The sequence below is a fragment of the Miniopterus schreibersii genome (genome assembly GCF_964146895.1).
Source record: "Miniopterus schreibersii genome assembly, chromosome: 12".
NCBI classification, from domain to species: domain Eukaryota; kingdom Metazoa; phylum Chordata; class Mammalia; order Chiroptera; family Miniopteridae; genus Miniopterus; species Miniopterus schreibersii.
The window spans coordinates 55409119-55424434 of record NC_138112.1 but is presented as its reverse complement, the minus strand read 5'-3'; the positions used below and the strand labels follow the sequence as shown (position 1 = coordinate 55424434).

Here is a 15316-nt window from a genome sequence, read left to right as displayed (position 1 = left end):
GCCCACAGTATCCCACTGCCACCTTTGGTGGAGAAAGGTTTTGGGGATTGGGGTTCCCCTCACAGCCCAGGGAGGAAAAGGAATGAAGAAGAGAGCCAGTGTGAGCAGAGTTGAATATCACTAATAGACAGAATGAAGACAGCCAGAGAAAGGGCCAGACAGGACTTTGGCTGCATGGCTGGGGGTGGGGCTGGGGAGCAGGAGCCAGGTCACGCAGGCAGAGGAAGCGTGGATGGGAGGTGAAGGCAGGCGTGATGTCACGTGCAGTCCCAGATTCTCAACTCCAACAGGCTGCACTTACAGATGAGTCAAGGCACCTGCTCCTCAGGGTTGGTGCAGTGGGCGTCACACTTGTCCTACTCAGGTGCCTTTGGTGTTGCTCCTTTGTCTTAGTCTTGGGCTCATAATTTGGTGCAAAGTTTCCATTCCTTGTAACCCAGCCCCCTACCTTGTGCTTATCTGCATATGTGCAAGTGACCTGTGCCACTAGCAGACTATTTAATGCTATGCTCGCCTGGCCCCCAGTTCTGACCCTGGGACAGCACCTCCCCTGGGACATTTCTCAGTGCTTGTCCTGATCGGTAGTTCTCAGAAAAGGCAAAGTGGCATCAGCGATATCCTGAGCAGATCCCCCCAAGGTGTGGTACAAGGGATTGGCTTCTGTGGCATTTGTATTTGTCATTAAGTCACAGTTATATTTGCATTATGGCTGGGCCCAGGAGGTGGGATACAGCAAAGTGCATTGGCTTTGAAATTAGACTGGAATTTGAGTCTTCCCTGGGTCTGCCCTCCCCAGATGTCCACCCTTATCTGTAGAGTGGGGGTAACAACGCTTCCCTTACAGAGCTGTTCTAAGGAGTACATGAGGCAAGGCATATATATATACATATATATATATATATATATATATATATGTATATATATATATATATGATGCCCAGCACAAGGCTTGGCATATATTAGGTGCTCGATACATGCTAATTGTCTTTACTGTACAGAATGAGCCTTGGAAAGAACTTCTGAGGGCCCCTTACATGGAGAAGGCTCAATCTTTTTGGCAAGCTTGTTGAAAATATGAAAACTATGCCTCAACTAGAATTTCTGTGTAACAGGAATTCTGCTCTGAGTAACACTTTAAAGAAAAAAAGCCAATAGCATGCACACTGGTATCAGTGACCTATTTAAAAATACTCAGCCTGTCCAGGACATCTATACAGACAGAGATAGGAGAGCTACAGTTACAACTCTACTGCTGGATGGTGATTAATCAGTAACATCCAAGGTGACGATCTTGAGGCCCTCGCAGCCAGTTAAGTTCAAATCCCTCCTTAGGTTCCAACAAATGTTTTCTCTCCCTTAATTAAATATGAATTACCCAGGCATTTCCATTCCCAGTCTCCCATTTCCCAAGTTTTCTGACTAGTAATATTTTTAAATTTGTTCCGTATTTTAATCCTAAGGCGTCAGAGGTGCTGCCATCTCAAGGCTGCCCGTGAAGTGAGCCGGGTGTGTTAGCTTAGGGACAGAACTAGAGGGGATCTGGAGTGGTGACGTAACTTGGGCTTTTGAGAGTTGAACTTACACCATCTTTTCCGCTGCAAGTATCTGACTGGCAATTGTGTCAACAGGTGAAAAGCCCTTCAGCTGCCGGTGGCCCAGTTGTCAGAAAAAGTTTGCCCGGTCAGACGAATTAGTCCGCCATCACAACATGCACCAGAGAAACATGACCAAGCTCCAGCTGGCACTCTGAGGGGTCCCACCCGGGGGACAGCTCTGTGTCCCAGGCAGGACAGTGTGGGAACTGCTTTCACATCTGACTTTAAAATTCCTCCTCGCTCACCTCTCTAAGAAGGAAATGGCAGTTCGTCTCCTCTCTCCAGCTTCCAAGACAAGATGCGTGTACTACTGGATCCCACCAGGTTTGCCCAGAGAAGGTGGCCTCCGCTTTGCCAGCTCGTAGTTGACTCCCAAGGCCCTGGAGAGGTGGCTGCCGACGTCCGGTTCCTTAAGAGCCCATCGCCATTTGGTCTGGATTTTCCAGTGTAAGAAGAGCCATTGTTGACACGTTTCCCCACCCTCTTCTTTTACGCTCATTTTCACTGGGAGTGGAGTCATTGTACCATTTTCCATCATAGAATATTTATAGGCCAGGGCATGTGTATGTGTCTGCTAATGTAAACTTTGTCATGGTTTCCATTTACTAACAGCCACAGCGAGAAATAAATCAGAGAGCAGGGCCCTGGGGTGAGTCCTGCCCGACAGTGCAGAGCGGAGGTTAGGCGGGCTGCGCACTGCCTGGCAACTTCTAAAACTTATGTTTCAAGCAGCTGAAAAAAAGAATCAGAACTAACCAGCAACTCTGTAGAGAAATCCAAGAGAATCTTACCATTCAGTTGATTCAATGTTAACATTAGCACAGTGCTCTTAAGAAACCATGCTTGAAGGTCGGAGATTTTGGTTTTGTGTTTATTTTTGACTTTTTGAGTTGTAGTCATATGAATCTTCAGAGATGTACATATCTCCTCACACAAAGGAAGTGGGATTCATTTTTATCACTTGGGGAGTCCTTAGAGTCCTTCGAGTGTACAGGCCACACTGGTTATGTGGCTACAAGTTGTAAAAATTAAAGCGACTCTAAAAGAAATAGGGGCTGACCCGGGGTCTCCACTGATAAGACTGTTCTTAAGTAACTTAAGTAACTTTGGGTCTACAAGTATATATGCAAAAAATGATTGCTTACTAGTGTGAGGAAATCCATTGTTTAAAGGTAATTGGGTGTGTGTGATTTTTTTTTTAGTTTTTTTAAGGGAGGGAGTTTATTATTTACTGTTGCTTGAAATTGTGTAAATATATCTATCTGATAATGATTTGCTCTTTGACAACTAAAGTTAGGCAATGTAAAAATGTTAGATGCATCACTGCCTTGGTGTTGATCTTACGACGTATCGATAACACTGAAAATGTAACCTGCTTTTTTCACTTTGCTCTCGATTAAAGTCTATTCAAAAGGAAAGTGGCAAGATTCTATCAGCCGTATTGAGTTCAAATCTTGAGGACGGTTGAGCCTCTTTTAAATAGGTAAGAAGATACCGCTGACATCGATGACCACTAGTTGAGCCTGTCCAGGTCCTGACCACTATTTATTTCTCTCCGTCGAAACTCAGGAGGCAGTTATCCGTCCTAGAAGCAGCGTCTTCCGTTCGCATCATAAAGGGACTGCACTGGAGCCGTTGTGGAATGGGCCTGTGGACAGCACGGTGGGAATTGTGTTTTAGGGGTCATTTTAATCAGGCTGTCCTTGCATCGCTTCTTTTCCCAGGTCAGCAAAAGAGAATAGAGAGATGCTAATGATAATGTCTTTTTTGAAAAGTTCGCAATTACACACTAGATTCAGGAGGGCATAAGCTGAACACCTAGTACAAGCGAATTTACAGCTGTAGTTGCTGCAAATCAGCTCAGCAGGTTGAAAGCCGCTTAGACTTTCCAGGGTGGCCAAGTGTGAAAGCAAAGATGTCCATTATCTATAAACCATAAACTCTCTTTCCGGTTCTGGTGTATGGTTTTTCAGTTGTAAATAAGGAGATTAACTTGGTGCTGCCCTCTCAGCTCCATTATCTTGGAGCTTGCATGCATTCTGGGTTTCATTTCTTCCTTTAAAATGTACCTTGAGCAGCCGGCAGTTCAGCCACAGACTCTTTTCTGCATTGAAGTGCAACTCGTAGTTCTGGCCGCCTAAAAGTCAGGTCCTGAGGCCCCTCTTAGTTTGCATCTGGCTCTTGCATCACTGTTAATTATAGCGAGTGCGGTGACTCATCTGTATCAGCTCTTTTTATCTTTTCCTGCCAGAAGACAGCATTTCTCTGGAAAAGCTCAGGACAAGCATGGCAAACGTCAGGGAGTCCAAGGGAGCCAGGTTTCACAACAAAAGCAGAGTCAGTCACATTGTTTCAACTGCAGGAGGAAGACCAGGAATTCTCACGTTACCCCGACAGTTTAGCCTGCAGTTAAGGTCATGGGCTTTGGAAAGCAGACCAACCTGGATTCTAATCCTAAATTCCCAGTTTTCTCATCTGTCATATAGAGACAAAAGAGTCCCCTGCCTGATAGGGTCACAGTAAGGATTAAATGGAAAAAACAAACAAACACGGAAAGATCTAGTACACAGCAAAGGCTGAAGAAATACTACCTAGGAAACTGATGATCCACCTGCTGATTTCCTTCACCTCCCGCTCCCCCAGGCATGCTCTTGCAGTGTCCAGGCATCTTCACAGCTCAGCTCTGCAAAATAACAACTCCATTTCCATATGCGCCAAACCAGAGTTAAGGTTTGTAGCAATAGGCTCTTGCCAGCCTCCCCACAAAGACTGCACCCACTTGCTTTGTGTCTTTTGTAAAACACCTAGTGGCGTTGAGTGCTTTTCTGAGACCCATGCTATTTACCATTAGCAGATTGTCAGGATGAAAGTTGGTCAGTGGGAGTTCTGTATAGAGCCTGGTTCAATATTTTTAAAAGGCTACCTCTAGCTCCCCCTTCCCATTCCCCAAGGATCTTCCCAGACCATTCCAGTCGCCCCTAACCATCTCATGTCCGAACCTCTGTAGCCCTCCATTAAATTGTATCACATATGGGTGTATTACTTTCCCACCTAGGGCAAACTTTTAGGTAGACAGGACAAGTATTTTCCCCGCTTTACAGCTGAGACAGCTGAGGTTCCGTGAAAGCGAGTGGCTGAGGCAGGATTGGCCTTGGTGTACTGCACTCAAGTTTCCTTCTGCAATGTGCTTGGCGATTTGACTTGCGCATTGCTCCATTGTCCCATGTCTATGAGTCAGATCTTCCCAACCACAGTGTGAACTTTAGAGGGAAGGAGCAGATCTCCCTTTCCTGAGTTAGTTACATCAGGACTTCTCAGCCTTAATAGTTATAAACATTCCCAAGGAATTGGTTCAAGTGCAGACTCAGATTTGGAAGTCCTGGGGCGGAGCCTGAGGTTGTGCATTTCTAACAAGCTCCCAGGCGATTCCCACCCTCTGGGCTGAGGCCCACGCTTTACCTAGCAAGGACTTAAAAGGTGGGCCTGTAAATACTTGCTGAAAGGTGACTGGAGGATTTGTACTTGACAATCCGTAGACCGCACTGAACCTGTCCAGAGTGGCCAGTGAGGACAGCCCAGGCTCTGCTGTGATGGTCCATGGGCTGTGGTTCAGGACATTCAAGCTGAATACGGTCAGAATTTCGCATTAGCCCGGGTGAATTCATCCAGGAGGAGGTTTGTTTCCAAACACAGTCTGCCCATTCTTTGTCAGTGACTTGCCACAAGCAGGGGAGACCTCCCCAGGTAGGATAACATATCACACCTGCATATCCAGATAAGGTGTGGTGCATGGTCACACCTGCATATCCAGTCATTGTGCCTCATTCAGTCCACGTTTCAACAATAGGACTCTGCCTCTCTGACACCCGCAGCCTGAAATCTCACGGCTTTGGAGAGGATTCCAGTAGGCAGGAATTCCCATGTCTTGCTGCTACTGGGAACCACTTGCTTAGCTCTCTCAGGTACTGAAGGGCAAAGGCAGTGACTCCTAGAGGCATGTTCTCCCTGCTGGGTGTTTGCACCTCTGATCCTGGGCCAGCAGGTGTGTAGGGAGGGGGTGTGTATGTGCAGAACAGTGGTTCTCAGCTGCGAGCATTTTTCTTTAGCTGCCCGGCAGGCAGAGTGGCTTATGGGAATTTCTCACAGGTAAATGTATAAGAACCACACTTAGAAACCAATCCTTAGGAACATGAAAGTATTGGCCCTTTTCAGCCAGGTCTTTGCTTCTACTCTATTTATCAAGGGATTGAAATCTGTGCAAAGCTTAATAAATCTATCTAAATGGTCAGGGTGATGACCACACCTGGTCTGATTCCTTGCACCAAGGAGAAAGCAGCTGCCTCAGTGGAGGGCTTGGGGCTTTTCTCCATTTTTCAAGCAAAAATCACGATTCTGTTAGTTTTCAGACTGGCCTTGGGAAGGAAAGGAAGAGCTAGACAGCATAGGAAGGGCGGCCTTCGAGCGGGCTGGAAGTCCATTAGGCCGTCCAGCAAATGGCCCTACGCAGTCAGGACCTCCTGAGTGACCTGGGATTCAGAGGCTGGCAACACACCCCTGAGGACTGAGACTCCACAAAGTCAGTGCCTTCAGCATGATCTGAAGATCGGCCAGCTATCAGTGGGAGCCGCAGACAGAAAGATCTCAGATGTAAGCAGCTAAGGCAGACCACGTCAGCCAATGTGAGTTTAAGAGATACCGAGATATTTTTATGGAGCAGGGGCGGACTGAAGGATGGTCCGGGGGAATGGGGCTGAGATAAATGTAGACGGTGGGTTGGTTGGAACAAGTGGCTTCTCCCCCTCACGGCATCCCCGGAGCACTGGCGATGTTGACACTGAGCGAGAAGGATTGCCTGACATGGCAGGGATCCCGAGGGCCACTGAGGAGGCGGTGAGGCTCCAGGAGAAAGAGGAAGGAGGGTGGAAAGAGGGAGACAACTCTGGGAAGAAACATGAGACGGATGAGGAATGGAGTGCGGATGTCAGGGAGGTCTGACAGGAAGAGGGGGCTTCTGTCTGACAGGGCCTGACCCCCGTGTGAACCCACACAGCTCTGTGAACACACCCAGGGCTGTCCCGGATAGGAGATGCTCAGTCGCGAGCATGAAGACGGTAATAACAGGAACCATTTATTGGACCCGCATGTACAGGCCAGTGCCCTTTTACCTGCACCCTCTCGTGGAGAATGTTCCCATTTTACAGATGAAGAAACTGAGGCCCTAAGAAGTACCTCACACAGGGTCATACAGCAGGGCTAAGATCCTAACCCAAGGCTGACTGAAAGTCCACAGTGAACTGTACTTTCCGCCCTAGTCTTGGCATGTTGGCCCTGTGGGCCGGAGCAGCAGGAGTGCTGAGGAAATGCAACAGCAACGCCTTCTTGCTTGTTTGGATGCTAGGAATGTTTGTCAAGTGCCCAGAGAAAGGATAGACATGTTCAGTTGTGGAGCCTGTTTGTAAAATGTGTTTTCATTCAATATTTTATATTAAATACCGGAAGTGAAGAAATGACATAACATAATGTTAGCCAGACAGTGATAAAAGGGGAAAATTGAGAAACACATTTGAAAGTTCAAGGTCAATGAGTACTTTTTAAAAGCAGCATCCTGCTTTCCCAAGGAGCTCTACGTCAGAAGGAGAGGGCTGAGGAGGAAGCTGCTGGTTTCCAGTGGGGGGGGGGCGGTGGTGGCGAGTCATGTGGCCATGTTCCTTCATTTCTCCAAGATGTCTCTGCTTGAGTCCTTACCAGCCAGACAGAGAAGTCCAAGAACCCATCACAGATGTCTCCTGTCCCAATTTTTCTGAGGTCTAAAACTCTTTACGGCCCATGTCCACGGCCTTTGCCACTCAATGCAGGCACCACCTTCCTTCTAGGCCCAACCCAAGCCAACCCTTCTACAGGAGTGCAGGGCATGGTGCTCCCTGGTGAGGGCTCATGGAGATCTCAGGGGTGGAAGTCCAGAGGGCTGCCCGGGTCAGCATCTGCCTTCGTCCAGCGCCGGGTTGAGTGGGCAGAGTTTACCTCTCCTGGTAGGCTCCGCCTGATAAAGATGCCTTTGAATTCACCCAGTGGGCAAGACAGAGCTTGTTCTGAGGAAGATCCCTGATAACTGCCGCATAGACACAAGCTGCGATGGTCTTTAGACAGGGATTCCTGGTCCCAGAAGAAGCAGCTGAGGAGATAGGAATGTTAAAGACCCTCCCCACCCATAAGTTCTAGAAATATCCAGCTACGAGTGGTGAGACACGTGGTTCTGTCTGCTGGTCCAGCCCCTGGCCCGTCCCCCTGTTCACCTAGGCCAGGAGCAGCTAGAAGGGCCCAGAGACATGTCCTCCTGGAGGCAGGGACATCTCAGCAGTGTGATACGGAGGCTGAGAACAGGCTTCGCTGTTCACACCAATGAGGCATGAAACAGCTGAACCTCAGAGGATCTCAGATCACAACGCTGTTTATGTCCTGGGGTTGTCTTGGACCCAAAGGGGATGCCACAGGTGCTCGGCCCACACAGCTAGTCAAAGGCAGCCAGGTTTCTCAGATCAGATCCATTCAAGAAGGACTGCCCCCGGCGCCTGGCCTCCGCTGGCCCTGGCCTCCTCCGCTAGCAAACCACGGGCTTGCCTTGCAGGAGAGCAACCGAAGAGCTGGGCTGCCCCGGTGAGGCCAGCAGGAGCCCAAAGTCAGTCACTCCAGACTTCTCTTGTCACGCAATTGTCTCTGTCTTCCTCATCTGACCCGCCAAATCAGGAGGCTGAAGGGACTGGGCATACAGGGTCACTTCCCCACCTCCTAGACAGGAGGCTGCGGTCAGGGGGCACTGCTGGGACCCCCCCGGTGCGAGGCCAACGCTCCAGGTGTGCCGTGGCAGTCTGCCTATGAAGGTCCTCTCTGGACCCATCACAGTGCCTCCTGCTGGCTTCAACATCCCAAAAGAGAGGAGAGGAAAGGACTCGGAGGGCTGCCACGGGCACATCTGTTTCACCCAGAGTTGGTCGGCAGGTGGGACAGTACCAAGGTATCGGAAGGTCTGTGGATCTCAGTTTTCACGCCAAATCGGGGCCTGGGAGACACCTTGCCTCCTAAGTTGCTGGCTTCATTTCTTGGTAAGGTCTCCACCCGAGCCGATTGGTGGCTCAAATAACCAAAAGCAGCAATGATGAGAAACTCTGGTACTGGGTTCTGAGATGGATTTATAGTATGTGGGTTTTTATTTTTTAAACCACACTGGTAAATTCATTTCTCCAGTTATGGTCGTCCCCATGATACTACCAAGCCTGGATGAAACGGAAAAGTTCACCCATTTATCTGACCATCTACTGCCAGATCCTCAGCTATGTAATGTCATTTTGCCTGTTTCTCCACACTTGTCCTTAGGATTACAGGCTCTGCGGATACATGAAACTCGGTGTCATTCCCTGTATCTGCCACTTACCAGCCCCATTACCCTGGACAGGTTTCCTTAACCCTCAGTTGGCTCATCTATAAGGTGACTTCTCAGGACAGTCGTATGTGTTAAATGAGGCAAAGTACTTGGTGTGGTGCTTGGCCCATCAATTCTAGTTAATAAGCAGCAGCGCTTGTCCTTGTCATTTTGTCCTTGACACTGTGGACACCCACTGGGTGTGAGGCTTGGCATACTCTAGGGGGCCTCTTGGCCACCCTGGGCACCCACCCCCCAGCTGGAAGTCAGTGAGGGGGCCCAGGGTGGTGTCAGCACGACCCCCGCTTAGGCCACGCAAGCCTGGCCGCCCTTCCTGCTCTGAGCAAGCATTCCTTGCCGACGCAAACCCCGGGCGAGTTCGGTACCATGCCCCAGGCCGCCAGGATGCACTCCTAGAAGCAGATATGCGGAGGCTCCAGCCGTCGGGAGAATTCATTAGGACAGCCTGTGATAGGGCGCTGAAACCCGAGGCTCGCTCAGGCGGGTGGGGATGGGGAAGGCTCGTCCCTGCTGAACTTCTCCGGCTGATAAAGGCAGCCTCTGCTGGCAGATTTCATTTTTCACTGGGCCATCTGCATCCAGTCAAGGGTAACGTGTCTTTCTGAAAAAGCTCCTCGTCAGCGTCAACCCTGCACCCCACTCCCCGTGAGTCAGGCACCACTCCTGGTGCCTGGGGTCATGGGGACCATGTGGTGTCAACCAACCAGTGTCATCATAACATGGAAGGAAGCATTGAGGTGACCAGGGCGTTTATGTGGCTGGTGCTCTGTTGCTCTTTATCAGCCTGAGTTATTGCCAATTGAGCTCCGTGTTCGGTGGTCTATCTTCAGGGCAGTGTTTTTATTTTCTTAATTTTGTCTTTGTTACGATCAGCCTGTATCACCTGTTTACGTAGAGAACGTTACTACCCTCTCCAGTCATTCCTGTTCTCCATCCTGCCTCTCTCACTCTCCCCCTTTTCATTCCCTCTTGCAGGTTGGAAATTCCCAGTTTGAGAGAGTTGGTCTAGCCCTTCCCTCTGATGCCTGGGTTCTCATGGCAGGTCCTGAGGGGACATCCTGGAGGACACTCTCCCTGCCTGCAGTCCATCCCTGTGGAAGGCTCATAGGTTAGGGGAACTTCAGAGAAGAATCAAGTTCCAGTCTTAAAAATCCACCCCACCCTTTTTTGTGGTCACCCAAAAATTTAAGGCCAACTGTAGTGATTCTGGGTCTTCCCAGAACATCCCTTCAGAGCTGTGATTGATCACAAGGGGCTCTGTCCCCTGCAGTGGTCAGCTCCTTCCCACAGGGGCATGAGACACACCCTATTAGCCACTGTTTCCCAACTATTCCCGTTAGAATTGCTTTTCTGGACCTTCTGGAGACATGAACATTCAAACTAGGTCAAGGAGTGATGTCATTCACTGCCTAACTTGAAATCAGAGATATGTTTGTAACTTCATTTAGCAAATATCTAATTGTGAGCCTCCTGTGGCTCTGGCCTCTAGTTCAGAGGTGAAGCAAGCATGGCTCTCTCCCCAGGGGCTTCCCAGTCCAGGAGCAGAAGCAGAAACTTACACAGATAATACAGGCATGGGCAAAGGGTCAAGAGTGAGCTCTGCCTCGAGAGGCTGGAGGCGGTCTAATAGACTAAGGGTGGGAAGGGCAGGGAATACCTGGCTATGCCTGGAGCCACAGTGGGGAAGGAGGACATGGAGCCATTGTCCAAAAAGACTCCTGCGTCTCAGGATGGGGTACCTCAGAGCTGGCTATCCAGTGGTCTATACAGCTGGCTTGTGAGCCGATTGTTAAATATTTAGGCATTTTGCAAGCCAGTGGTTAAAGCATTAATAGCTTGAATTGAGAGCGTTTATACATGGAAATGGGCAACACATCTCTTTGTGCTCAGAGTCAGTTACTCTCTCCTGCCAGGAAGGCTTGGCTAAGCATCAGACACAGGGTTCAAAGAGAAACAGAAAAAAAATTTCTTCTGTTTTGAAGATGGCTTGGTTTGTGCAGACTTTCCCCTGCATCATACCATATTCTTGACTGACTTCCCACATGCCTATTCTAAAGCCTCTTTGGGGTCCGTATAAGCCAGTCCCCACTGATATCAGTCTGGTGCCCTTGATTCCTCTCTCATGGGTGGGACATCACTATTTGGAAAGAACTCCTGCAGGGCAGGGACTTGGCCTCAGACTCAGGAGGCCTCAGTTTGGCCAATGGCAAGAAAGGACTCACTTTTCTTTTTTTAATTTATCTTTATTGTTCAGAGTATTCAGGTGTCTCATCCCCCCCGCTCCCCCAATTAACTCCCTCCACTTCGCTCCCACCCCTTCCCCAGGCCTTCATCCCGTTATTAACTGTGTCCATGGGTTATGCATATATGCATATAACTTCTTTGGTTAATCTCTTCCCACCTTCCACTCCCCTTCCCTCTTTCCTCTGAAATATGATCGTCTGTTGCATGCGTCAATATCTCTGGATCTATTTAGTTCGTAAGATTCTTTTGTTCATTAACTTCTTAAAGAAGACCCTTCAACTTTTCCTGTAGTCCTGGTCTAGTGGTGATGAACTCCTTTAGCTTTTCCTTGTCTGAGAAGCTCTTTATCTGACCTACAATTCTAAATGATAGCTTTGCTGGGTAGAGCAATCTTGGTTGTAGTTCCATGTTTTTCATCACTTTGAATATTTCTTGCCACTCTCTTCTGGCCTGCAAGGTTTCTGTTGAGAAATCAGCTGACAGTCATATGAGTGCTCCCTTGTAGGTAACTGCTTTTCTCTTGCTGCTTTTAAGATTCTTTCTTTGTCTTTAACCTTTGGCATTTAAATTATGTGTCTTGCTGTGGGCCTCTTTGGGTTCCTCTTGTTTGGGACCCTCTGTTGCTTCCTGGACTTGTATGTCTATTTCTTTCCCCAGGTAGGGGAAGTTTTCTGTCATTATTTTTTTAAATAGGTTTTTAATTTCTTGCTCTCTTTCCTCTCCTTCTGGCACCCCAATAATAGGAATGTTGGGCCTCTTGAAGTTGTCCCAGAGGCTCCTTATACTATCTTCATATTTCTGGATTCTTTTTTCTTTTTGCTCTTCTAGTTGGGTGTTTTTTGTTTCCTCATGTTCCAAATTGCTGATTTGATTCTAAGCGTCCTCTACTCTACTGTTGATTCCCTGTAAATTATTCTTCATTTCAATTCAGGTAGCCTTCATTTCAAATTGGTACTTTATTATGTTACTGATTTTCTCAGTTATTTTCCTAATAGTCAGGTTAAACATCCTTATAAACAAAATTCTGAACTCAGTATCTATAAGCTTGCTTGGATCTATTTCATTTAGTTCCTCTTCTAGAGATTTCTTCTGTTCTTTCCTTTGTGACATATTTCTTTGCCTCCACATTTTGGCTGCTTCCAGGTGTTTGTTTCTATGTATTAGGTAGAGCTGCTATGTCTCCTGGAATTTGTAGAGTGGCTTTGTGTAGTAGGTGTCCTGTAGGGTCCAGTGGCTCAGCCTCCCCAGTCACCTGAGCTGGGCCTTCTAGGTGCTCCCCTGTGTGGGCTGTGTGCACTGTCCTGTTGTAGTTGAGCCTTGGTTGCTGTTGGCGTCACTGGGAGGAATTGACCTCCAGGCCAATCAGCTGTGAGGACCAGCTGCAACTACAGCCAAAGAGCTGCTGTGCTGGAGACACCCCTATGGAGCAGGATTTACTTCAGTGGGTCTTTGGTGCACTCCTTGAGTGTGTCACTCGTGGATGTGGTAGGGTTGTAATCCAGCGTGGTTGTCTGACCACCAGGTGCATTGTCTCTGGGGCCTCCTGGGAGGTGCAAAGTCAGCCTCTGCCAGTGCCTTGCCCAGGGCCACCCAGCATGAGCTACACAGCAAACCGTAGTTGGCTGCTCCTTGTGCTGGGCTTGGAGGTGCCCAGGAGAGGCCAAGCTATGAGCCAATGTGGCCGCTAGTGCCAGGCCTGGGGCCGCTTATCAAGCCGTATGGGGCCGGCTGCTGCTTGTTTGAGGGATTTTAGGAAAGTCCTGAGCATGGGGCTCGAGAGGCCACTTGCATAGAAAAGCCCCTGGAAATGGCCCGGATGAGCTGCAGGTGGGGGGCGGGGCCTCCAGGAATCTCGGGGCGGGGCCAAAGGCGTGAGTCAGGTGCTGGCGATTCAAACATGGCACCTGCCTGCCGCTGTGTGCGGGGAGGACTCGCCACAGGAGCCATGGCCTCCGCCAGCCCTTCTGCCCGGGAGGAAGCCGCCCTCCACCTCTCACCCGGATTTCAGGCAGGTTAGTTCCTCCCCGAGTGTCCCGGGTCCTTTCAGGCTGCTGCCCGGCGCTGGGCTCAGAGGGAGCGTCCGAGTGAGTCCGTGCCGGGCCCTTTGAGAGGAGCTGCTGGGGCTCCCGCAGCCTCCGCGACCCTCAGGGACAGTCCCCGCTGGTTTCACAGCCTGAAGTTGTGGGGACTTCCCTTCCCAGCCCTGGAGCCCTGGGCTGGGGGCCTGCTGTGGGCCTGGGACCCCTCGCTCCTCCGGGAAACCTCCACCGCCGAGATTCCCTCCCGGGTTTACCCCGCGGCACCGGGTGTGGGCCCGAGGCCGAGTCTCCGGGATTCAGCCCCGACCCGCCCGCGTCTCCGCCCCTCCTCCCGGTCTCGATGCTCCTTCAGCTCCCTGGTTGTGGGGCTTCTGTTCAGCCAGGTTTCAGGAGGCTCTGAGTGATGGTTCTGTATTTTAGTTGTAATTTTGATGTGGTTGCGGAAGGAGGTGGGTACAGCTGTTACCTACGCCCCCATCTTGTTTCTATCAGGACTCACTTTTCAATGAATTTTTTTCTTCCTTTCCACTGAATTGACCAGTATTTTCATTGTCAGTGGACACAGGCTTGGCTTTGATAAATGTGTGTATGGTGGCTCTGGGCACAAACAGTTGTCCCAGTGCAGTGTGACAGAAGGAGTCAAACAAACATGTTCAGATTGTGGCTTTGCTGCTGACCAGTACTGATGAGTGTGTACAAGTGACTTAACCTCCCTGAACCTCATTTCCTTCATCTGTATGTAATGGGAGTAATAAGCTCACCTCAGAGGGTTGCTCTAAGGATTAAACAAGACCGTGCATATCAAGTGCCTGGCTTTATTATTTAATTTTATTTTCTCTCCCCTTGGGCTCTAACCACCTCCCTGACTACTCCCAGCCCCTGCCTTAACCTCATGTAGCGAGGGGAGGCTGATGCTGACTTAAAAAATAAATTAATGATGGACCTACCTACATTTCTTCTGCTGGGCCCCATCTGGGGCACATTCGTCAGGTTAAGGGAACAATTGGTGAGCCATCTGGAGAGAAGACTCACGGCTGTGGCTTCATTATCACCATGCTCTAATCTCTCTGAACCTATAAAACGTGGGCAATGACAGTGCTCACCTCATAGGTTTGTGGTGAGAATCAAATGAGATAATGCATTTAAAGTGCTTAGCAATCTGCCTGGCACATTGTAAGCACTCAGTGATGGGAGGTGCTGTGATTTAACTGCTATGATTAAATACAATTGAATGGATTTTGAGAGTCAAAGGGCCATAGAACTGGAAGGGAGCTTACAATCCAATCTCCTTGTGTATGAAGAGACAGAGGGCCCCATGAGGGGCAAAGCTGGGACTCAAACCTAGGTATCCTGACTCAGAACCCAGAGTTCACCAGACCTAAGTAGCAGGAAATGGTTACTCCTTGTACTCGACTTTTTTCCCCCTCCCAAAACTGGAAGACCAGAAACACCCTAAGGAAGATAATTAATATCGGGGTTTGTTATTTTGAGACTAATTAGGACTCACATTGCTGTGTTCCCCAGGGGGAAACTGTAAGAGGAGGCTGGGCTTGGTTTCCAGGAATGTGGAAGCTGTTACATGTTGCCTCTGAGCACAACCCTAGTGGTGACCAGGGTCCCTGGGAGCTGATGGGACATACATCATCCAGGAATCTGGCTGCCTTGAGCAAATACAAATCCAGGCGAGACCCAAAACTGGGATTTCATCTCTCTCTTCAGCATAATGAGACATTTTAGCAGATAAGACAAAGCTGGGGAAATTGGCAAAAATCAAATAACAGCCTCCAAATAAATGTATTTGGAGCAGAATATTGACCATATGTAAAGAGTGTAAAAATGATTTTTAAGTAGATTCTTTTCACCTTTTTTTCTTTTCCCTCATGTTTGTTTTGGCCATTAGCTTGAGATGACTATTGACACTCCTTTTTTTAAAATGCAAGGTTTGTTTTTAAACATGTCTTTATTGATTTTAGTGAGAGGAAGGGAGAGGGAGAGAGAGG

General features: G+C 48.9%; 1 protein-coding gene across 4 annotated transcripts in view; it reads left to right on the top strand.

Moving 5' to 3' along the window:
• The window catches only part of WT1 (WT1 transcription factor), a gene marked incomplete at its 5' end in the record, with an annotated part of 48230 nt that extends 45226 nt beyond the window's left edge, over positions 1-3004 (top strand). For all 4 annotated transcript variants that reach the window (XM_081152598.1, XM_081152597.1, XM_081152596.1 and 1 more), the window contains one exon: positions 1629-3004. In XM_081152598.1, coding sequence (XP_081008724.1) covers positions 1629-1750 — 122 coding nt within the window. In that variant the 3' untranslated portion in view covers positions 1751-3004. The remainder of the gene's footprint in view (positions 1-1628) is intronic.
• Between the last annotated feature and the right edge of the window lie 12312 nt (positions 3005-15316).